Consider the following 25,789-nt stretch of genomic DNA (forward strand, 5'->3'; position numbering starts at 1 on the left):
ATGTATGCTATAGGCAACAATAGCACAGAGCAAAGCTGCAATCAACCATTATACAATATCCGATTAGCAGTGCAGTAGGGTTTTTTTTCAGATGTTATGTTACATTCATTTTCAATTTGTTCTAAGGATACAAATCAATTCGGGCTTCTGATACAGTGACTTTGCAGTAGATGAGCTAGTAATATGTTTGATTTAACTATTTGTTGCTCTCATGTAGCTTGTGGGACAATTATTGTAGCCATCAAACCGTGGAGAACTTTTCTTATGTTTTTAGGCATTTTAAATGATTTTGGTATCCATTGTGCAAATAAGTTTTCTCTTTGCTTTCTGATTTTGGCAACCCCACCCTATGACAAACTATAAATAACAGGGCAAATGGAATTAGTGCGCATTGTTCTTAGGTAGCAATAAAATGCATTTATTTTTGCGGCTTAATTTACTCATTAGCAATGTTCCAGTGTTGGGGGTATTTTTTGTCTTAATTGAATTCTACTCAAAGCTGTCTGTTTTGTGTTTTACTATCCTGTATGTGTCTGTTTAAGTTACTTTGCTGGGACTGCAGTCTGGTTAAACCTGTATTTAAGCACTATTTATATTCTGAGCACATTTCTGGTAAAATAAGTGTTTGAGATTTTTTTTAAAGCCTCTAAACAGTATAGTTTTATTAGCAGTGAGCGCCAGAGAAGGCACAACATGGATGAATGTCAGATGTAGACCACAGAACCAAGTCCTCCGTGCACTAAGTCAGAGCCGAACCTGTCCACTTTTGCGACTACAACTAATAAAAGCCTGGAGCTCCCTTTCAATAAATTTTTAATATGCAACAATCCTTATGTTTATAAGATTAATTTCTCCCAGGTTAGCCTGACTGATGGCTGGATTGTGGTTTCTTAAGAGCTTTCTCCACGAAACCCCCCAGAAGAGCTGCATTCCATTTAACTAGTGAATGTAAAAACTGGTAACCATGGATTCAGCCACCACTAACTGTCGAGAGCAATGACTTGTTGTAAACAATACAAATGAGCCAGGATAGCAGAAGCAACCAGACATGAAATGATTTTAATAGAAATTACGGTAAAGGTCATGTGATACTGTATCGGCTTGAATTCAGTGTTAAAGGGAAAGTATTTCAGTTTTGCAGGTTTGATTTAAATTGTGCGTCTCCACGAGCTTCATGTTTGCGTGAGACCCACAGAAGGGAAAATGAAGCAGCCCTTTGGAAATGCCTGTGCTTAATTGCACGTTACGGCTTAGGCCCTGATCCCAAAAATGTACGAGTAACTGTAATCAGTGGGATTATTCGCGTGCATAAAATTAAGTACTCGTGTAAGTGTTTGTAGGATCAAGGCCTTTTTAGGTAAGTTAGAAAGGAAAAAAAATATGTATTCTAAGGAAATAATAACCTGTCACTAACGATTAATCGTGGAAATGTGAGTTTTTGTGCTGTTGTGTGGTTTGGTTGGAAATTGTTTGCTTGTTTTGATAACAGGAAAACAAGTTATATTTATCCCTTCGTTTTCAAATGTTGTGACTTTCATTTCTCATCCACCATTCCTTAAATCTTCTTCCTAATTTATAGCCTCTCTCTTTTGGATAACTGGTACACCGGAGTGTCAGCTATTATAATACAGCATGATGATAGGCACATGCAGATCGCATGAGCAGTCGTGTGTCCTATCTCAAGAATTTCCATCCCTACAAAATCTTTGCTGACTCCCAGCTGTCACATGGCTGTCACTCACAAATTCTAACCATAACCAAATCCTTTTCCGTGTGCATGCGCTATCCAAGCCTTGCTACGTCCATGTGTATGCAGGCACAAATGTCCCTGCTTAAGCACTTTCTCTGTGTAAATTGGGCTCTCCCCAAGCCTGCTGCATTCCACTAATATTTCTCCATTAATTTGTTCTTGGGTGCAACTTCCCTGTCATGCCTCTGCTAACCACACGCTCTTTTAAGAAGGAACCTGGAAAAATAATAGCAGTTGGTCAGAAATGCAAACAAAAATAACTTTCTTCTTTGTTTAATATAACAGTTCAAATCAGTATGAATCTAAATTCACAACTTCCACAGTCCCCTGAACTGCTCCAGAATTTTAACTCTTAATGTTCCGTAGGCAGAATTGTCACCTTGCAGCATATTGACCTAATGGTTTGAGTATTTGCTTTTCATAACACATTATTTGAAAAATTAGCACTAGTTCTAGTCATATACTGTTTTTAAACCAAAAGTATTTTAAATAATTTTTTATCAGTCTGTTCAAGCTGACCAGTCTCTGTCAAGCTTAGGTTGCAACTGAAAACATGCCAGTAGATACAGGACAAATCTTGCTTTCCTTGTTCTGAGGTGACTTGTCAAAATGGGTGGGATTGCTTGTGTGAGTCAGAAAGGTAAGATTTAGTTTATACATAGATTAACAGCAGGCCACTCACTTCATACACGCAAAAATAGACTGACTTCTACTGAGGGGAAAAAAAAACCACCAACAACAGCAACAACAAAAAAACCCACAACTTTGAAAAGTGAGGGGAAGGAAAGCTCTTTAACAGGAATATATGAAAAAAAGCCAAATTACAAAATATTTTCTATTGCTTGTTTATGTCATTGTTAGGAGTGTATTGGGGGTGGTGACAGAGAGGACATTGCTATAAATCAAACCTATAACTACAGTAAATTTTTACCAAGAAGGTAAAGGAGGTGACTGGATGGAAAAGGCACCATCTTAACTTTGCATACACAGCACAGCAGGGATCCAGAACTGAAAGTAACATGTTGATGAAAGCACTGAGACTTGAGACCAATATCCAAGTGACCTGGGGAAAGTACACTGGGCTCTTTACCATGGGATCATTATGAACTCTTAATAATTCGTGCACCCCTTGAAAAACAGGTGGGGGAAATAAGGATCAGTGCGCCTGGCAGAAGAAACCAGGCTTCAATCTGGAAAAATAGTGAAGTATTCAGGAAGGAAGGAGCGCACAGTGCTTCCATGAACTTTGCTGGTATGGGACATTGGGCGGTTTTCCTTTGCTCAAAATATCTTTGGCATCATTGCAATCTGTGACATACGTGCTTGTTTACTCTCATGTATTTTGCATCAAATACTGATTTTGTAATGTAAAACTTTCAGCAGCTAGTGGATGAGCTGCCAGAACTCTTTCCCCATCTGCAGGTAGGAAGAACCGGAAGGCAAGTCCCTGTTCCTCTCACAGTTTATGAAGTTCAGGTGTTGTGTTGGTGGGTGTCTGCAGAACACTTAGACCAGAATTCTCATTTGAAGCGGTGGATTTGAGTCCCCAAAATAGAGACCCCTGTATTTTACCTGAAGTCTCAGTGAATGCAGTAAGGCAAATGTTGCAATGTTAGGTGGAACATATTTGGGGACTAGCAGAAATACATACTATTAAAATAATTGGTAATAATTAATTGTGATCTCCCTTATAAACACAGTAAGACAAAACAATAATAAAAAGTTGTATTTTATGTTTGTAATTCTAATCTATGATTTTTATTTAAAGACTGCTTTTATCAATTAGATAGCTTTTAGGCATGGAAATATCACATCAACCATTCTGTCAACTAAATTCAAGTGGTGCAGGAGATAGAGATTAAACTCATATTTAGGCCTGCTCAAACTTTACTTCATTGTTGAAAATGCCAGTGGTGGTGCAGGTAAGTGAGAAATAATTTGGGAGTTCGTGTCAGGTGGACTCCTGGCTATCAAGAACTGGACTGAAACTACTTAATTCCATGAAGCATAGCAAACTATTTGGTCACTGAGTGACAGAACGTTGTTCCTTAAATTATTAACTCTGTGTAAGCAGTACAGTGTTTTTCTAAATTTCCACTGGTTTCTAGTTTTACTTCTTAGCTGATTTGGGTAAGTGAAGCTTTTTGAGGACTCAGTCTTTTGGACATTGCTAAGTGTACTTCTTCCCATGGGTTATCAAAGTCCTGTGATTTATGGGTTATAAAGTTCTCCAGGTCAGGAAAACTTCTGTGGGGAGTAAAGAGAGGACTGCGTTCAGAATCAGGTAGATGAACTTGTCATTACATTTACGTGACTAGAACACATCTTTCATTATTCTGCATTATTCCTTTGTACAAAATAAGGTTGTTCTTTGTGTAATTTAGTTTTATCAGAACTAGACTGTCATTGACCATGAGCTTTTGCATGCGTAGACTCTCTTCTTCCTGGCAGGGCTTTAGGCCCAGATCCACAAAAGGATTAGATGCTTTAAGTGGGACTTAAGTGGGATTTAGGCATTGAAAGGCCAAACTGAGATCCTCGATATCCCCGCTGAACTGCCACCTAACCTTAGAAGATGCCTAACCTGTGTGAGTGTCTACATTTTCAATATCCAGCTTTCCCAGGTGGCCAGAGATCTGCTTTGGATGTTCTCAAGCACTTCCATCCTGACAAGGTTGAGCCTCTCTGCTCCCATCTTTTCCCCCATGTCCTGGCAGACTTCAGAAAGCACGAGCTGCTCTTACAAAATGGTGGCTCTGTGTGTGTGATGTATCCCACTTTTTCCAGTTGTCCTTCTAGGGAAGAACTCTTTACAAAGTTTCTTTCAGGAGCAGCCTGGGAACCTTGAAAAAGATGTCATAACAGAGAAATCTGAGTATTGCTGTATAAGCATATAGGTCCTAGAGAAGAGGTGAGACTTCAGATGCAGCGCAGCTTTCGTTGTCTCCTTCTGGCAGTCTTGGACTGTTCCCTGCTTGGTGACGGCCACTCATGAATTTGCTGGTATGAGACTTGGGAGCAGCTCAGTCAGAGCCTCTAAAAGTTGGGTACTGGGATGGGAAATTATTACCGCACCTAGAGGCTTCCTTGGAGAGTGCAGGCCTTGGTATATTATAACAGCAGTTCAGAGTGAAGAACTCGTTCAGATTCTTCTGTAAGGAGTCGCACAGGATTGTACCTGTCAGTGATACATGGCAGATTTTAATTTTTCTGAAAAGTACACTTGTTGGGGTGTTCTGCATGCAATCCCAGAAATAATAATCACTTTTTAGGACTCCATTCTCAAGAATTTCCTTGAGCTGTGGCTGGACTGATAGCTGTCTCACTTTGCAGAGGTGAAAGCAAATAATGTCTCGATAGTAGCTGACTAAGTGGTCCTGTGCCATCACTTATTTCTCAGCTGTACTCCTGACATTTTGTGTGTTCTTACTATGTCTGTTGTTTGTTTAAATCCTGCTCAGTTCCTTGATTTATTAGTTTTCTGTAGACTTTTGTTCAAGTAGTCCCAAATGCTATCCCATTTCAAATAGATGCAACCTTATCAGCAAATAGTCTTTAATCAATAACCTTAACTCTTTCCCCTAACTCTGCATAGACTCTTTTTGACATTTTATTTTTGAAAATATTGTATATAATTTAAAAATATCTGTGAGGGGGCAGTATTTAGGAAATCTGCTAGAATTTCTCCTGAATCATTCCCTCTCTTTAGCCAAAAGATGTATAGGTGCTTGCTCTTCCTTTTTCTCCATGTTAATAGATAAGAGTATTTTTTTTCCCTTTTTCCTTTTTCTTTTTCCTAAAAAACAGAGCTCTTTCTCGGGGAAGTGCCTAGTTTTCTAATTTGTCAAAGATAGCTGGACTACATACAACCTTTATATTATTTATTGCTATTTCAATTTATGTACATGTGCAATCTGGTAAACAGCAATGCAGAGCCTAAAAAATATTTTTTTTAGAGGTATAGCCTAGAAACTATGCAAATAGATGTACTCTTTGAAAACCTGGAAACTGCAATCACAAAAAGCCTATATGCAGAGCATAAACTTAACATCTAATAATGATTGTTATGCATGTTCCTTACAAGAACATGTCATGCTTATATTTAGGTAGATAAAATCTGTAGGACTGTCTATGATAATGACATCTTAATAGCTAAGAATATTATTTATGTATTTTTAAAACTGATATGGGGAGATCTGTAATGGAGAGTATGTGTTAAACCATCCTGTAACTTTCAATCCAGTAACTTTGTGTTTTCAGTACAGCATGCTTGAATAATGGCACATTTATTTTAGTATAATGCATATAAACATTGGCTCCCAGGCACATCTTTCATAATTTCAATTGTATTTTTGAATTATTTGTCATATAATCCCACTGTAATGCCCACTGGCATTTCAAGGACAAACAGATTCATAAAGTTTGTTAGTGTTGTGAGTGTTTCTGGTTTGCTGTTTTACCTCTTTTATTACAGAAGACTTGCTCCTGGACTTCCCTGAAGACACCAGCATACTACACAGAGCACAAGTTAGGTATAGCATAGTAAGGTAATGTAAAGGCAATAAACCTATTGCCCTCCGATTGCAGGAGGGAGCTGGTATTGTGAGTGTTAAATCATAATACATAATGAATGTATGACTATTATATGTAACCAATTTTAGGTATAGGAAGTTCAGCAAATATTGTGTCTTGGTGGTTGCCAGATCACTTGCATGCTTACTAAATCCTATATACAGCACTTCCGTTTGCTGGGTTACTCATTGAGCTTTTAATAGTCAACTTAATTTTAGTTAAGGTTCAGTTTAGTAACTCTTGCAATTAGTGGAAAATATTGCCAGTATTCATTTGGTAAACCATATTACTATGTTATGCATGTGCACAGTACATGCGGAGATGAAAGATAACAGATCGATTCTTATGGATCCCGTAGTCACTGGCTTCTAAGGATAAATTATAGAACCTTTTAATTATTGGGGGTAATCTTGCAGAAAATTGAATCTTGAGTTTGCATGTGTGAGGAGGTTTGGTCTCCCTTGCTCACCATAGCTTCCTAATCCCAAAAGCAGCTCCGTACACTTGGATCCCTGGTGATCTGTCAGCCCATGCATTTCACATCGGTGCAGGTGAAATGCTGTTTCTGAGATGGGCTTAGATACACCGTAAAAGCAAGGAGTCTTATTTTCAAGGCAAGGTTCTCAGCTTTGTAATGCTTACTTGCTTCATCTCTGTGGAAACAGCTAGTGTACAGGAGGTAAGTCTGTTGCTTGACTCTTCTTGGATATTTTTGTGGGTTTTGTTTTATGGGTACAGGCAGAGAACTGCAGGTGAGACTTGAGCAAGCCAGGTAACATCCTTCCAAGTAAAGTACCAGGGACCATAGCAGTAACTAAGAATTAACTTGGAAACAATGTCAGAGGTACAACGTAACAACCAAATGCGTCAAGAGGATTTTTTATTTTTTTCAGAGCAAATAGATTAAAGCATATCTGGTTGATGTTGCTGGAAAATGCAGGCCTGTATGTTCCCACAGGAAGGATACTACATGGACAATTATGGCAGTGTCTTTTCCATGTTGACCGTGGTCATGTCTGAATTAGGATTTCTCAGATCCATAACTACTCCAAATACAGCTCTCTCTGACAAAGTCAGTAGGAATTGTATAATGGAGTAGGCACGAAGGCATATGCAGTTTGTATCATAATTTGGCTTTTGCTCAGAAGTAGACGCCGCTTACTTTTGTGTGGACTGAAATTCAGGAGCACGTCTCCTAGTGCAGCAAGCCCAGGATCCTCTCCGTTGGGCTGCCCCATCACAGCACAAGTCAATCAATGTCTTGAGAATGTCTTGTGGGCTCAGGGTCCTGCCCCAGTTAGAAATACACTGATGTAATCAAAGCTAATAATATTCTTTGCCATATACACCTCGTGTAGAGAAGGTAAGGCTGGCAATAGGCTCCTGTCAAGCTGCATGAAGAACTGGCAGCTGAGAGCTCTGATTTATAGGAGGTTGTAGTTAAGTGAGGATCTTTACATATGAAATCATTCTCCAGCTGTATGGAAGAGCACACAGGATGATGTCTTGGCTTCGCTGAGATCAGTGGGAATCTGTCTTAGTATCTCTGTATATTCTGTATACTCCTGTGGTACTCTTCTTGCCGGTGACAGAAACCCCAGTGCAGATTTCAGCAGAATCCTCACTGTCACATTCAGTATGATCTTTACAGCATGGGTATTGATGCTAGTAATATTACAGAATAAAAAAATACTGCCAAGAATGGGGGTTTTAAAGCTCTCTATTTTATGTGTTGACACTGTAATTTTAAGTGATCCCAGCACAGAAAGTTTTTTGTTTGTTTTTTGCCAGGAAGGGTGTTTTTTTCCCCCCCAGTTTTCTCAGGCATAGGATACTAAAGATCAAGACCCTGGATGCTAATTGTAAGAGAGACTTACAAAGCATTGGTATTTTTCCTCTTTGGAGAACTGTTTATTTATAAAATATTTGAACTCCTTAATAGAAAGGAGCTGTTAGAAATTTCAGGCAGTTATTCCTCTTTGACAGAAATCTGTATTTAAGATTCTGTTAGTCTCCTTTATTTATAACAAAACCTTTGAATATAATTTCCAAGTCGTTCAGCTATGATAAGTGATGTGATAATGAGGACAGAGTATAGGTCACAAGTCTGCAAATATGTGTGAGGAGGTGGTGAGCTTAACTTACCAGGTGAAAGAAAGGTTAGTATAGCAACTGCGTGAACGCTTCAAAGCATGCAGCTAGTTTGCTGCACTAACTTAATTATCCCTGCTATAGATACGTTTGATAAACATATCTGTAGCCCAGATTCTGTTACCTAGCAGTGGGAAATAGCAGAAGGCTTCTGGTTTTTTGCCAGTTGACTTGAAGCCTTCCTTTATCCTTCCTTGTGTTAGATTTTTCAAGGTCTTCCCTGCCTCTTTGCTCATTTGATGAAAAGAGACCTTTCTTTTTAGTGGTGGAAAATATTGTAAGATGGGAAATGGTGTGGCCTGATGGGGATGGGTGTAAAATGTTTAAGTGTGATAAGGACTTCATCCTATTTTAATCAAACACTGCCTGAGCCAACCCAAAACCAAACTTTTATCACTCCTACTGAATCAACTGCATTCTGGTGTCATCACTGCGTCTCATCAGGCATCTTGCATTCTCCCTGTAATACTACAGGGTGTTTTTGAGCATCCCAGCATTGTTGACTTTTTCCACAAACAGTGTGATCTGGAATGCAAAGGAGCGGGATTACCAGCAGTACCCATCATGCAGAAATGCGAGATGGTGCCCTGTTCTTTGACACTAAAATTCGGCGTGCTGTTGGCAAGCTGTGGACTTTAATAGGCAAAGACAGTAGGGAACTTCTGAGCTTTTTAGTCCTTCTGCTTCTGGAAAGTCTGTTACACAGTGAGGTACAGTTTTAAAATGTTGTCATTTTTAATACCCTCTCCCTTACGTCTGGCTGACAGATTGGGAGTGTGGAGGGTGGGAGGAGGCAAAACAGACAAGCTGAAAACACAGGATGTATACATACATTAAACTGGAGCAAAACAAAAATAAATAAACTTATGTGAACACAGAAGGGGTCTGTTTTAAGGCCAGTCTTAACTCCTCTTTTAGATGGCCTGTGGTGAAAATCATTAGCTAAAATGGATGCTATTTATGTCTCCTTTGAACTGAATTTATGCAAACTAACTCATTAGCCAGCAGTTCTAACTGGAGAGAACACCCATTAAATTTTGGTAGATTTTTGTTCTGAGCAATACTATTTTCATTGCAAACCTTAGAAATAAATAAATAAATAAATAAGCGTCCTCTTTGATATGCACGCTTTTTCAAACACAGTTTATATTGGTTAGCTCTCTTGTTCAGAAGCCCATAGGCACTGATGCATGCTGAATATCATTTGTTCAACAGCGACCTAAAAATCAGAAATGTAGTCCCAAGTCTGATTTATACGTGTAAATCTGGAATTCATCCACTCTCTTTTGAGGTGTTACTGTGGGTTTCCACTTCCAGAGCATGGATCAAAACTTTTCTGTTGACTGAGTAGTTTTCTGATTTGAGAATGCAGGTGAACACAGGTGTGTTTTATGGGTTTGCATTGAATTCAGTACTCATTTTGACAGCTCACACCAAAAGTAAGGCTTTGGGCCTTCCAGATTTTTATTTGTTCCACTTTGGGCATTTGAATTTTGTGAAGAAGCTGTACTTCTGTGATGATTTCTGCAAGGGGATGAGTACTACTGACTCTTGCCTGCTTCTAATAAACTCTCCGTGGTTTTCTGTTGACTTCCTCTGTGATAATACAGTCACTTTCATTTTGTGTTGATGATTAGTAAACCTTTTTATCCCTATATACGTGAGGGAGAATAAAAGTTTTGACAAGAGGCATTTCTAGTTTGATTATTGTCTGTTTTTGCTACTGTAGCAGAAAGGAGGAACACATGAAGTATTACTTGTAAATGTAGTAGCAAATAGAGCAACATAGAGAGCAACATAGATACATCATGAGCTATTACTTTTAAACACAGTGTGTTTGAAACAAGGTATTAAAAGCAATCAGTGGATGGAAAAATAAGGAAACAAAACTATTGCTTTATGTGTATGCAACTTTATGTGGCAACTAAAAGAGAACTGTGTACGTACCTGGAGGTAGTGAGGTAGTTGAATGGAAAAAGCAAGTGCCTGGGGGTCAGGAGCAGTGGGTTGCATTCTGGCTTTTCCCCTGTACGCACGCCTCTGCAAAATATTTTGAGATTTCTGGATGAAAAGCATTATAAAAGAGCTAAGTGTTACTTAAGCCTGCTTAGTTAGACAGTAGGCTTTAGTCTGTATTATTTTCTGATGTATGTTACATGAATAGTGTGTGAAACTGCTAGGAGAGCCTTTTGTTCTTGCACACTGGCTCTTTCCTCTGGCCTCTATTTTTCTGTCTTAATCACACGTTCTTGGGTGGTAAGGCACGCAGCAGCTATTTGCCATAAGGAGGTGCATAAATAGCAAGGATATTGAACCAGGAACAACAAATAATTTTATGGGCAGTATTCTGGAAGAATACAGACCTCGGTGTGATAGTGTGGGGAGAGGAGGAGTAGACACTGTCCCGTGGTAGCTCATGTAACTGGTACTTTTTCAGTGTCCTGCAACATCCTCCCTATCCCTTCTCCTAAAATGCCAATTCTGTCCTCCTCAGACAGTGACAGGAGACTAATGGCTAGCTTCAGAGCCATGGCAGACCTGTATTTATTGCTTTATTAGTATATGTGCCACTTAAAAGCATAACCCCTAAGGCAGGACTTGCAAGCTTTCACCATCATAGAAGGATCTCTCTGTAGTGTGATGCAGTGGCTGCGGCAGACCCTCTTCTGTGCTGAACCGGACACAGAAGATGCATATGGCAGTTCAAGCAGCACTTGTTGCCCAGACGCTTGTTCTGTGCTCTCCTCTGGGCTCAGGGCAGCAGGCCTGGTTTCTCCATGCCAGTATGAGGTGGCTTGCTTAGTGCAAGAAGTGTGCGGTGTAGCTGGGCAGCCTGGGCTCTTAAAAAATAGTCTGTAACTGCAAGCGCAGATTTCTAAAAACAGATCACTAATCTGGAAAAATTGTGTGTTTTGTGTTAAAGGAAGTCTTTGAGCCACAAATAGATGGGAGTTGGGAAGAGTATTGTAGAGAATTGTCACTATATGCCTGCCCTGTGATTTTTACTAAGCATCTGCTGTTTGCTGCTGTCCCAAACCAGCCAGTAAACTGAGGTGGACCCTCACTTTCATCTCTGTTGGTCACTTCCCAAGGTCCAGCAGAACATAGATGACCCTGAACATGCATGTGTGCATGTATTCAGCTGAGTGGACATTGGAATTTCTATGGAATAGATGGCAGTGGGGACATTAGCCGCTTCTCTTCATAATCTCTCTTCTAACAGTTTCTCTTAGAGTTAGTGTTTTCTGGCTGTGTATGAAAATGCTGTTGACTGCTTCACGCTTGGGATTCAAGCAAATTCCAAAACCTTGTTTCTCTTTTGTTGCTGTTGGTCTATCTTCTGCAGGGAGAATGTGAAGTCCTGTAATTCTAGCCCTTTGTATTTGTTTGTGTTCACCAGATGCTGTGTTTTCTATTATCATTATTACTTTGCTTAATTCACTTCTCAACTAGTCCACAGCTGTAAAAATAAGGCTGGGTTGTGGGGAAAAAAAAAAGAGATGAACTAAACACGATGTTAAGTAGTCTCCTGTCACAGCAGAAATTGAGACTAGATGCTTGCAGTGTTAACGTTTCACGGGGCAGGGCTGAAACTTCTCTTAGGTGTGGAACATGACTGTATCACCGTAGTGAGTGGCAGGGTATTATTTTATCCTGAAACAGTGATTTCACCAGCTTGTTTTTAAAGGACTGTTCCATCTCTGGAGCCTAGGAGCTTCTCCAAAATGCTATTTAGTTAATTTGAAAGCAGAATTGTCTCAAAAATATGTTTGTCTAGAGTTTCCATGCTGTCTATAAATGTTTGATGCACGATGGATCTATTTATTTTTTTTTTATCAAGCACCTGCTTTCTTTGCCTAGCTCAGTTATGCAGCAAGGTTGTTTTTACAGTACTAAGAAGTGAGCAATATATTCCATATGCCACTGAGCTTTGTAAAGAATCTTGCTGATGACAATTTCACAGCTGCTGAGAAATAGGCCAACCCTTCCCCATAAAGAGACAGTAAGGAGAAGAATATCTATTCCATTGGGATTGGCCATGAGTCCTCCCCAACTTCTTCCCTCTTGAAGGAAAATGCTAACACTTCCGAACTATGTAACAACAGATGGTGTCAGAAACCAATTTCCATTGCAAAGCCATTTGGTCAGGAAGTATCAAAAAGTGTTTTGGAACTGTGAAAATGAATTCTTGGCTGCTGGGCTACCAATGAGAATGAGACACGAAGCAACTGCTGAACAAACCCAAGAGCCTGCTTGGGCCTGAAAGAAATGGCTATGATCAAGCGGTTTAGAAATTAAAGCCTTTACGTATGTAGGGTGTAGACTTCAGAAGTGTTATATGTATTATGGGTGTTATAAAAATCAAGCTCTTAATTTCTGGTCACCGATTGCTTGACCAACTACCAAGAAAGCAGCCTTCAAAATATGCAGAATGACCTCCAGCTGAGACAAGCTTAATATAGCTCCTACTGGCTTAGTCAGGTGGAACCTTCCCTTTTGGCTCAGCCGATTTGCTGCCCACAGACCATGAAAGTCCCAGGGCTCTGTTAACATACAGGGACACAAAATTAATGCAGAAATAGCACAGGCCGCTCTACTGATGGGTTACATCTAGGAAGTTGTGTGCGTCCACAAGTTGCTGCACACAGCAGGTTCCCTTGGTGATTTCTGTAGCTGACCAAATGTGCCTCTTCAGAGAGAGCACTCTGAGAAATATAATGTGTTCCTTTTAGAAGTGAACTGTAGATGGGTCTGTCTGTGCCACAACTCTCTGAAATAAACATCAACATGTTTTTCCCTCCAGCATTCCCATTGTGAGTCTTAGCTGCTCATATAGCTCTGTATGTTTGAAATGGTTTGATAGAACTTCCCATAGATGGGGGACATAATGGTGGTTGGTGAGCTATCTTATTTTATGTATTCTGTTAGAAATGTATACCAAATTATACGGTAATGTCATGTCACCAGAAACACAGAGCAGATGGAAGTATCTTTCCACATATTGACTCATGTTACTCTGATGAAAGGAATTTGTTTCTCTCCTTCTGTCAAGCCTGCTAGCCTCTGGCAAAGGATACAACCCTCAGTGAGGAGAACTTTACCAATAATGTTCAAGTGACCATCTGACTTAAATATTTTATTGTTGGCTGATACAGTTAGTCTGCATCAACAAAAGATTGGGGGAGCCAATCCTGTTTGTTGTGTTTGTGTAACATAGCTTAAACCAAAAATTGTTGTTCCAGGTTGAGGAGACCCCAGGGAATCAACCCTTGAGGAAGTAAGAGCTCAGCTTTTATAAGAAAACTGTACCAGCTTCAAGGCCCCAGTATCTATCTGTTTGTTTGGGAAGGCTGACATCTTGGGCCCTTTGGAGGTTAATCCAAATAAAGCAAGAGGGCAAGAGCCAGGTCTCTGACCTGTACTTCTCCACGGAAAAGTGGCACCCCCCAACACGGTTTGTATGTTCTGTGCGTAAGCTACCAAAAACACCATCTGCAAACCGCCAGCGAAATCCTGACAAATAAAATAGCTATAGATTTGCCGTGAGCAACTGAAAAACAGATTCCTTCTGTGTTTCTGTTTGTTGTGTGTGGTATTTGCCTTGATGAGAGTGCAGTTCTCCGATTGAAAGCATGTGAAACTGAACGCAAAAGGGAGCCAGGGTAATCATTAACTGACTCACCTTCTGGATGTGACAAGTAATGAACCAGTCTGAACTTGCCTGGAGCTTTCTTTGGGACAATACCCACAGGGGAAACCCTCATGCGCTCAAGTGAAGCGTTATCAAATGGGCCCTCTATTTTCCCCAAATGCCAGCTCTTTTCTGTCTTGTCTCTAACCACCTGAGGACATATAACTGCTGATCTCAGCATCCTAGCCAACATTTGCATCTCGGGGCTGGAGTACAAGATAGTCAAATCCCAAACACAGGCTTTTTTTTTTTTTTCTCCCCAAAAAATTACGGATGCTTTTTGTTTGTTTCATTTTTTCCTACTAGTAAGCTCCCACAACCAGGGAAACATTTCATCTGCCCTCTCCGGGATTTTTGCATTTGCAAACCTCTTTAACCAGCATTTGGCTCTTTCCACTTTCTTACTTTGATTTGGATGACTGCCTGAAGCACCTGCTAATGGCCTGAAGCGTTCAAGTCGAAATTTGCAGTTTGCGTACCACACGCACTCAGACTGTTAGTACCTGCCTTCTGGAGCACCTGCTACTCTATTTGGGCTGGAGAACCTGCTCTCTACATGTTCACAGAAGCACCCTTCACAAAACCAGCTCTCTTTGGTTTTCTCCTGCTGTCTTCCATTCTCAGTCCATGCCGTACCCCGGGCCTCAGCTTTGCCTTGGCCTTCAAGGTAACATCTATATTTTTGTGGTTGTTGTAATATCCAAACAAGGAGCAGAGTTTCCCTAGGTACAAAGGAACCAGCCATGTTGCAAAGGTAAAACAGTCATGGTTGTGATCTTAAACATTTCACCTTAGCATGCCAGACTGTGCTTGTTTATTTGTCAAAAAAGGCTTTATAGGGAAATATTGAAGTGGAGATACTGACTGAAATGGGTGAGTGGAGGAGGGGTAGTTGGAAGCAGAAGCCAAATGAAAATTCAGTATTCAGAAAATGTAGGAAACAGCATTGCCATTCTACAGAGAAGGACCAAAAGAAGCCTGAGAGGCCTGAGGAGCGTTCCTCACTTTCTCCTGCTGCCTTTTGAAGGTGATTTCCATGTGGATGCTTCTGATGCCTAAATGTAGGGGAGGCTGTTAGATTTAGTTTATATGCTGCATTTCATGAGAAAATCCTCCTCCCTGGCAAGGGACAAGCCTCCTGGAAGATCAAAGTGCAGGATATCAGAGGTGATGTCTTCCAAGAGGGCATTTTTTTTCATTTTACGGAAGCATTATCTTTTCCCAGACTCTCAGTCTGTGCTGAGGTTGTGATTGACATGGACCTTCTTTTTCCAAAAAGTTGCTTGTTTTCTCCATTAGAACAATGATGTAAGCAGTTATAGAAGCCTAAATACTGGCTTCCTGCCTGGATATTTACTCCTAGGTTACCTGATGGTCCCTTTTCCGTAAGACTCATCCTTCTCTCTACTGGCTGTATTCCCTCATTCAGTCACACAGTGCTCTCCACCTACCTTACATGCTAGCACCATGTGTGCTTTCCCACAGGAACTGCAAAATATCTCTCTGCATGCCTGTGCTGCAAACTTGTGCTCCTCTCCATCAGAGACATCTGCTCGTGCAGAACTGGGCAGGGCAAGGACTGATCTTTCCTCCTTGCTGTCATTGGGTTGCCTCAAAATAACCCTAATTAATTTTGTGGAAAGGAGAGTTTAGTTTGCTCCTATGATGGGATTGCTCTTTGTGCGGATCTCTTGCATGCTATATTTAGGTATGTTTTTTGGAACGCCATGTGACCCGAATCAGATAACTTCTGAACTACTAATCATGTCTTTGACACTGACGCCCTCCATGGCTTTGGGGCATTTTATGGTTGTTTTCTTATATCCACAATGAAAACAGAAGTGCTTACGTACCTTCTAAAAGCTGTTGCCAGGATTAACAGATACTTAAGACATTGTTTTTATCTAAATATAATTTTGTTATTTCTAGTACAATTGTATTTTTATTGTTTCTTAGATGTTTAGTTTCAGAAAATTAATCTTAACCATCCTAGTTTTTCTTAACGGATCCCTGTTTAACCATTTCAAGAGAAATAAAGAGTTTCTTCTGGGTTTGTAGATGGAAATAAGGCAGATAGAAAAAAAAAAAAAAAGGAAAAAAAAAAAGCCCTCGTTTCCTGCCCCACACAAACTTTCTTCCCTTGTTTATTAGTTGGTCAATCCAAGTAGACTAAAATCCCAAAACATTGACCTGAACTGTTTCCCATCATGTTAGTGATGTCCCTTTTCTTAAGAGGGGAAGTTAGTTATCTGCTTGTTTTTTTCCTGATTCTTCAAGTTATGCAGCCAGACTTGTATCCTGTCATCATCCACTGCTCAAAGCCACTCAAGCCCTGGGGGCAGCCAAACCAGCTTTGGCTCCACATCATCATGGCTTGGGTTTGGAGCCTGTCATCCATCGCACAGCATCATCTCTTTGTTGCTCATGTCCATAATTGCCACTTCTCATGTCTTGGCTGCAGGGAGCTGGGGTATCGGCATTTTTTCATCTTCAGCTTTTTTTGCCCTGATCCCTTAAAGCCTTTTCATAGGCAACTGGATCAAAATGTCTTTTTGGTTTTCAGCAGTAGTGCAGGAGTATGGTTTCACCAGTTAGTCAGTCAGATAAAGAATAGGAGAAATTACAGAGATACTTTTCATCTTTTAGGAAGCAGAAGACAAAGAAGAAGAGAATCTTTCTTTATTGGAAGGCAAATTTATGAAGTCTAATTGTGAATACTAACATTTTTCTTTTTTTTCTTCTTTCTTTAAAAAAAAAACCAAACTTCAAAATGAAATCCTTTGTCCAAGTGCTTATTCTTTCCCTTCTACAGTAGTAGTAAAAAGCAAAATGATACATACAACAAAGATCAGCTTTGAGAAAAAAGCAGATAATGAAATATCTGCCAAAGAGTGCAATATGTGTCTGTCAGAGAAAAAAAAATAAAAAGAAGAAAAAGAAAAAAACATTCTTATATTTGAATCTCTGAAATGTAACTGCACCAGACTAGTTGGGGAAAATTTGTTTGAAGATATATTACGTTCCACGATCAAATGGAAAAAATGGCACCTGTCATCATATTTAGAAAACAGCTGGGTAACATGGCGAAGTGCCATAGTCTCTTTTCACATGGCCTTTATGCTGAAACCATCCAAGCTCCGTTCTCAGCAACTGGAGAAACCCTGTGCCTTTAAATGGTTACAGAAACATCTACTTAGGGGCCAGCTCTCATTGCAGCAAAGCCTGCTTCTGATGCTTCTAATTAGCAGTTAATGGATTATACTTTACTTTTATAACCAACCCAGCAGGCACTCTTCTATAGTATTTTTCAGCTATTTTTGGTAGAAGATATATGCGTTTTTGCTGCTCTTTGTGCTGTCATTTTGAGCACAGAGAAAATATTAGGAATAAATCTCTATCTGAGATTATTTTAGCACTCAAATGCTTAATTTAAGTCTGATTAAGCATTTGCTAAATGTATTTTCTTTTATCTAATGTCTTAGAAAAACAGTAATGTGTTAATTGCTCTATCTGATCTAGACTTTGATGCTGAATCTCCTAAATACATGCATTTTGTTAATTAAAATATTTATATACCAAATGAAAAGCCTGTTTTTTCAAAATCTGCAAACACAGCTCCAATACCTATTCATTTAGGAAGAAAGAAATGCTCATCCAGCTGAACACAGAACAGGTACGTGCAGAAGCTTAGATGGTTCTGGAGTTAGATGGGCTTGAAGAAACTGATGTTTTTTGTACTTAATTTGAGTTAAAATAGCAACAAGGTTAGTAGCATTAAAGATTGTCAATGATGTATCTGTGCGTACATGCATATGTGTATATACACAATATATTTAGTATATATGTGCCAAATCTGGGTATATGCACATATAGCTATGTTTAATAAATGCATTTACATAGGTATTATGTGAAAGATTCTAATATTTCACCCTCGGGGAATTAATTTTGGTGCCAGATTCTAGCAGGAAACCCAGCTGACTGGTGCTGCCTTTGAACCTGCTCTCCTCAGTCGGGCAACACTTCCAGTAGAACAAAGTCTGCCACGGGTTAGGCTGGGACAGGAGGGGGAGCTCGCACTGCACCAGCCTGAAGAGGGGAGGACAAGTTACCCAAGCCCAGGAAAAGAGGGGGAGCGACCACCAGGCGCTGTCAGAAGCAGGGGAGATGTGCCCTCACTCTGCTCCCGCTTACTGTGGTCCCTCCTCCGAAATGGAGAACTGGGCTTCTCCATCCCGTACTCATGTCACTAAAAGGCAGTTATTGGTATCATTTGGTTCAAGTGGTAATTAATTCCAGGTTATATCCATGGCTTGAAGCAAAGGAAACAGATTGCAAAGCTCCCCATGTGAAAGCATGTTGGTGTTCCCATCCTGACGCAGCATGCGCTTGCTAACTACAAGGTAGGCACTAAACTGGTAAGGTCATGTTTGTTGAAGGCAGCGAGTTGCAAAATGCTATTCAGAAAAAATGCGGGAATTGGTATTATTTTTTACACAGAGAAAGGAAAGGAAAAAAAAAAGGAAGCGTTGCATAGTAGTATTCTGTGAAATAGCTCCTTCCGTGAGAGGTGATGGGGATGATGGCAACTTCCTTTCTGTCCTGGTTTTAGAGGAGGATTTCTTTTGGCTGTTGGAGTCACGTAACATCCTGGCAGAGGAGGAGGGCAGCTGTGTAGCGACTGAAGAACTGGTCATTCCCCTGCACCCTCCCTCTGATTTCTGTCTGAGGTGTTGGTCCAAGTAAGTGGCTTCTTCGAGCTGCATTTCTAACCTTTGTACCAGAGCAGTGAAAGCGAGACTGAGACGCCACCAGTTTGGTGGCAGCATCCTGAGATCTCCATCAGCCAGGGCTCTGATACCTTTTGCACTCCCCAGCTTCATCTCTTGGCAGTTTGTGCCAGGGCAGTGTGAACCTCACGTTGCAGTAGGTGAGTTTATCAGGGAGACCCCTAGCCAGAAAAGTATGGCTCCTTCTAGCAGAGTTACCTGGTTGGACTTCTCGGAAGGTCAGTGTGGGAAGTTCCCATAAAAGCTGAACTTTCATGCTGGCAGTCAAGACAGATTCAGAAATTTTTAAGAACGCTTCTTTTTCTTCTTTTTAATTATATGAAATGCAGGAGAACTGTGAATAGGGTATTTTTAGATTGTGCATTCAAATATATACTATCATAGTATGACAGCAAATTAGAATTAAAATTCTTATCAAAATCTTTTTTTTTTTTAAGAAATGTACTGTAACTCGTAGTGGAAAGTTTGATGAAGAGCAGTGTGCCATTCTGCACAGAAATTCTGCTCTTGCAACTAAATTAAACATCACTGGTTGCTCTCATTTAGATGAACCCTTTTGGAAGTTCTTTTTTTAAAGCCAGCGGATTGGACTTCTAATTTTAACTCCTATGGTTTATAATTAGAAACATTTCCAAACTTGTTTACAAACACCTGCACTTGACAGTGTGTGTCTGCAATTTTAGAAGGACTCATGTGTCACTTCCAGTGGGGGTTGAGAGGGCATCTGAGTTCTTTGTGTTCATACAGTCAGTTTCAGGACACTGGAACAAAAGCACGTTTTTCAAAATAAGATTGCAAATATGCAGTCTTTTGAGAGGAGATTGCATGCAAATAGGTCTTAATAATGAGTTGTGGATTATTTCAAAGTCAGGAGGATTGGTGGTTAGTGGTCACTTGGAACAAGACTCAAATGAAACTGGCATGCAAAGGAGAAATTCCAGTAACTAATTTTAGCAGTTTGGTCTTTATATTGGAGAAGATGGTGTACAGATTTTTTGTATTTTTTTTTTTCTTTGTGCATACTGCTTTTTTGCCAGCTGTCCTTCAGAAGTTATTCAGAACGAGTTTAAAATGACTTCAGAATACATCGTCGAGTTGGTTGTTTTTTCACATGAAGTTAGAAATAAGTTGCTGAACATATGAACATGCAGTGAAGCAACAGAGCATGGTTACCTTTGAGCTTGAGTGGGATGCGTGTTACACAAATCTGCATGCAACTTCTTTGCAATAGGGTGAATTCTCTGTTACTCAGTCGCTATATATGGAATTAGCATTAAATCCAAGTGGTAGTCAAAATGTTTTATTAAAAAAATTCATTACACCCTTTACACCTGACTTTAGCTGCATCACATAGGTTAACAATGTTACTTATTAATTTCTAGTATAGTAGAAAAGCTTATCCTCACTAAAATTTCATGCTGTGTGGGGGGGTGGCAGGAAGAACACTGCAAATACGCGTCAAGGATATGGCAGTGCCAGTGGTAGGCTAAGCAGACTTGAGCGGTAGTGGCATAAGGTGTCCTATTGACTGCTTTATGCTCTTGTTGTTACTAATTAGTAGGTAAAACTCTGGTTAATTAGACAAGCCTGTTTGGCGGTTGTGTCCTCTACTGGGAACCATGGTCAACCTTAGAGAAATTGCAGGTACGGGGGGGGATAAGGAGGCCACAAAGCAAAATGTTTTTTTTTCTGGTTTCTGCTCTTTTGTTTTCCAAAAAGCACAGATTCCAATGATGAATCCATATCAGTGTCAAAGGATTGTGCCCTCAGAGGTGCTTATTCTCTATCAGTGTCATTGAGAGTTGATACAAGTGGAAGAAGGCACCGGAATACCTTTGTGTAGGCATGGTCTTTGAAGTTAAACCTGGAGTCCGCAGCCTAGATTCTGTGCTTGACCCCTCTGCAGAGCACATAGCTTATACTCACTGTGGGGCTGTTCCAAAGCAATTGCTTACAAGTAAATAAACAGACAATTAAAGTAAGCATTTTGAGTACAATGTATAGGTCCAAAGAACTATCTTTTTTTATCTTTTTCCATCTGTAAAACAGTTGTGCCTTGTAACTGTTTTTCTTATATCCTATAAGGCAATATGATTTTAACAAGCATTCACTTTTTATAGCGAACAGACTTTTTTTTTTAATTTACTTTAATTTCAGCTGTAAATAGCTGAAATTACGATGTTACTTACATAGTCCTCAGCATAATTTCTTAGCAAGTATGAATGCAATCAATAAATCACTTTGCAGTCATATTAGATTGTAACCATATTTGAAAATAGCTTCAAACACAGTTTACAAACCCCAGTGCTGTCAGGGTCCCAGCTGATGACAGTTAAAAATACCAGACACTTGCAAAATTGCTAATGATTCAAATATGACCATAGAAATTAGAATCAAGTAGAATTAAAAACCACTCCTCACCTAACTCGAAACTTACATTTTACTGTGAATTCTACCTGGAGATAGCACTTTCCAAAGTGATGCTCTGAGGGTAATGTTGCTTCATGCCAGCGTTATCAGTTTTCCTCTATTTTTGTTTGGTTGTGTCAGCTCTATGCCCATTTTCCTAAGTGTTAATATGTAGAAATGTTTTCAAAAGGTTAGGGGAGGCTCAAAAACAGGAACCACGCAAGTGTGGAAAGATCCACCTATCCAGCGAAGCCTCAAAAACATGCAAAAACTTCTTTGATGTCTGAAGTCTCAACTGACCATGAAGTTACTGACAAGCATTGTCAGATTGATGTGATAAGAAAAGAAGACCTCTATGGGATACTTATGCAGCGATCTGATCTGTGCAAGCCTGACCAATTCTTTGGTATGAACCTTCAGATGAACTGGAGTGTGTGGTGCATACATGAAGGATCAGTTCTTGGGATAATCTGCCTGGCTCCTGTAGGGAAACAGCCCAGAGACATCTTTCTTTTGGTGTATTTAAAGGGATATTGTATTCCGCAGGAAGTGGTAATTAAGATAAACGGAGGAGGCGTGTAAAGAAAGAAAAAGGGCTTCAGAGTTCTGCCTTGGTTCTTCTCACAGTAACTCTCATTTCAGGTAAAATTGGTTCTGCACGCAGAGAGCCACATGGTGTAATTGAATAGCTTGAGTCACGGTATGCATAATATAGCGGCGTGATTTGGAGAACTGAGCTCATATCCAGGTACCTGGGCATATGAAGGTGTACCATATACCATAAACTGTAAGGAGGGAAAGCTCCAGAAGGCAGTATCTGGCTGTGGTTAGAAATCGGCTGTGGATGTAAGGCGACTGGTTGTGTAGTGCCAAAGGGTGTTGATGTAGTTCCCCAGTCCATGAAGTCCCAGCATTGAAGTTATGGCTCTGTCCCCAAAGCTGGAATGCACTGCAGACCCAGCGATGCAGATTCTTTATCCACTTTTCCCATAGTACATAGCTGTAAACCAGTTTCTCAAAGTCCATAAATAGATGTGAAAAATATATTTTCCATAGGAGAAGAAAAGGTAAAGAAAATTGTGACTATTACTACGGCCTACTGAAAATAATCAGTAGTTTAGCTTTTTACAGCATCTTGTTTTATTACTGGTGAAGAAGTTTTCTTTAAGAAGCTGTTTGATATTTCTGAAGTAATATCATGCTACAAAAATATGTATTTTTAATTCTTAAAGAGACTATTACATCCAGTTGTACTGCAGCTGAAGGGACATAGGTCAAATGTATGAAGTGAAACTGCTTCAGAATAACCTGCCTTGGTTTAAGGGACAGTTAATGATAAATTTATTTTTGTGACCCGTCTGCAAAGTATTTGTATACTAATTAGGACCTATTTTGAGGACAGAGCACGTGAGCTTGTAAGAAACCCCTTTTACAGGATGGGAAGGACAAGGGGATTTTTGTCCCCGGTGAGCGCAAACCCCATCTTCTTTACAAAGCATCACTGAAATACATGTACTATTTCTGAGTAGTGTATGAACCTTGGCTCATATGGACATGCTTCTTAAGTTGGCTCACAAGAATAGTTGTAGCCAGCTAAGATGCTCAAAAACAGAGCACCGGGAAAGAAACCGAACTGACTCAAACTATAGTCATAGTTTTTAACTTTATATAATGTCTTTCGCAATTTAGTAGAAAATTGCCTTTATGACAAGCAGCAAGACCTGTTGTGTAAGTAATCCAGCCACAGTGCTGTTTGGTATCTTGCTTTTCCCTTGAACATCTCTGCGATGTAAGGATTGAAGGAATGAGTGCCTGATGCAGCTTCTGCCTGGCTCCTTGGTAAGTCATTTGAATCTGTCTTTCCGTACAACCACTTTCTAAGTTGCTGAGCAAAAATAAGGAAATTTTTCACAGAGTTCTTTAAAAGAGAGCTGCTAATCAATTTTTCTTATTATTTTATGCCCTGTGATTTTTACACCACCCCCACCAGCTGGTTAATCATGCAAAAGCTGAACACTTCATTAGCCAGAACATGTTTGCCCATGGGCATTTCTGTAGTAAATTAGTTCTTTCTATTTATACAGGTAAGTCATGGCCAAAAGTCTTTAAGGTGCCAAAGGTAAGGCTTTGAATTAATTCTTTTTCTGAGTTTTCAAGAGAACTAGATTTAACTTTGAGCGCTGTTGATTTGAAATTACTTTTGAATTAAAGATTGCATGGATAAAAAAGCATTCTCAGATTGGTGCAAAATACATTGTGTCTTTCTGGATCTCTAATGTGGCCGTTCTGGTACTGCCTTCCTTGAAAAAAAAACAACAAAAACACATGTGTACATCCACCCTGTATATATATGCACAGTATATACATCTCCATGCACAGACTTTGTTTGAGGGGCATGTGGCATATTGACCAGTGTTTTTCCTTTTTTACTCTTTGCCTTTTAAACTATTAATTGAAAATATGCGGTTTGTAGATGCTTTTTTCCCTCAAATCAAATGGTGCCCTCTGAAAGCCTAGTTTAGCTCGACAATGAATTTAGCTTTCAGGCTTTGGCCATTGCAATATTGTTTGAATGCCACCATTTCCTGCAATCAATGTAATTTTATATCTACTTGGAATAGAAAGTCAAGATGGTGATTGCCTTAATTTAACTCAGTGTTGGATTCATTAAGGAGCTGATCCAGAATTCCTTTCAGATCAAAGTCTGTCTTGATTTCAGCAGAGCCTTTTGGTGCACAAGGTGTGCGGTATCCTTCTAAAATGTTGTCATTGTGACTAGTGAATAAAAACTAAATGTGCTGCTAAATTTAGGCTGTTGCTCATGTCAGCTTCCTTTTCTAAATGACGGTAAGTGCATTCCATAAATAGTATGCCTCTTATGTTGTCATATCTCTTTGGCTTGCTTTGCAGTATTTTACAGGATATTTGCAAATGAATTTTGTGTTCAGTAGGCAGGGGATGAAAATAACACTACTCATTGGGACTCCATTAACCCGCAGCTAATGAGGAACCATTTCAAGGGCTGGATGAGTGTAATTCAGATTAGCCTGCGTGCCAGACTGCTCTGCTCCTGCTCAGACTTGCGCTGTGCCATGCTCTCGCAGTGGTCAGGAGGGACAGAGCCCGGTGCGGCCGCTCGGGCGACAGAGCTGGTGTTCCTGTGCAGACTGGTGTCAGTTGAGTTTTCTGAGCTTCAGGTTCCCTTTTGGAAGGTAGGAGAGAAGAGGGAGAGCGTGGGGAGGGTTGTGCGTGTGCGCGCGCATGTAGGTAGGTGACGATGATCTTGACTTCCCTAGCAAAGTGTTTTGAGATGTAATGAAATACTCCACAAACGCTAAACTTGTGCTTGCTGGTTGATAGCATTGTTACCTGTAGAAAAGGGTACTATGTGATGACAGTAAAGGTGGTCCAGACTGGCCCTTAATTAATTTTATTTTCAAAATCTATATTAGTGACTGTCATGAGGGCACCTGGGCACTTTACATCAATAAAATAATCAATTTAAAAAATGTGTAGACCAGAACTCGCTGCTCACTAACAAAACTCCTGTTCTCCGTGACGACTAAAGGTCAGTCCAAGGCTGGCCAAGCAAGCAGGACTCGCATTTCTGTGTCTCGAAGCTTGCCAGGTGCCAACTCTGGCTTCATACCACCAGGAGCAGCTTCCAGATGTCCATAGTCTCTACGGAGAATGTCCTGCTGCTGGTCCGTGACTTATTAACCTCCTGGAAGTCTCCCGTTGGCTTCAGGGCCAGTGGAGAAGGTGGACGAAACCTCGTTCAGAGGCTGGTCCCAATTAAAAATGTGACTTCACCAGTTGCAAGCAGCAAGCTAAAATGCAGGAGACAGGGACTTGGGGGAGCTATGCTGCTGGACTGAAGCTGAAAGACCTCCTGAAGAGCAGGATAGAGGTCTCTTAACCAAAGAAATGTTATTGATGATAAATGGTACATTGTGCAAGCTTAGCAAATTCTCTAGGAATATAATGCTTCCCAATGTTTTCTTAACATGTGTTAATATTTTATGATACCTGTGCATTAAGGGCCGGTTCCTACAATGTTTAAGTGAGTTTGGGATGCTAGAATTGCCTTTATGGACTTTTAAAAAAAGAGTGCTGGTTACTAAAGATTAGTTAAATTTCCAATAGTGCTTAGCATGCTGATGGTATGAAATCAGCTTTTTGTCTATTTTTCGTACATCAGATGTGTGTATGTAATCAAATTAGATGTTGCAAAGCTTAATTTTATTTATTTGTATTGGTACATTTGGGGCAATAATCCCACTTTAATACATATCTAATTGTGAAAATAACACAAACTAGGAGATCCCAGACATCACTGTGATTTTTATGTGCGAGATAATAATATATTTTGATGTCTTGAAATCCAATTGAACTCAAGCTGAGCTTAAAAAATCCAAGACCTGATTC

General features: G+C 39.9%; 1 protein-coding gene across 17 annotated transcripts in view; it reads left to right on the forward strand.

The window, feature by feature from the left end:
- The window catches only part of ESRRG (estrogen related receptor gamma), a 405,552-nt gene that overhangs the window by 28,438 nt on the left and 351,325 nt on the right, over positions 1-25,789 (forward strand). For 2 of the 17 annotated variants that reach the window (XM_083828170.1, XM_083828160.1), the window contains exon 1: positions 1-24,573. The exons of 14 other annotated variants lie outside the window; for them this stretch is intronic. Coding sequence is in view for 1 of the 3 variants with exons in the window: in XM_083828160.1 (XP_083684286.1) it covers positions 24,364-24,573 (210 nt within the window). In the remaining 2 variants the exon portion in view is untranslated. The remainder of the gene's footprint in view (positions 24,574-25,789) is intronic. One more of the 17 variants, XM_083828171.1, reaches the window with a different exon arrangement.

This window comes from Anser anser, assembly GCF_964211835.1.
Source record: "Anser anser genome assembly, chromosome: 3".
Classification (NCBI taxonomy): Eukaryota; Metazoa; Chordata; class Aves; order Anseriformes; family Anatidae; genus Anser; species Anser anser.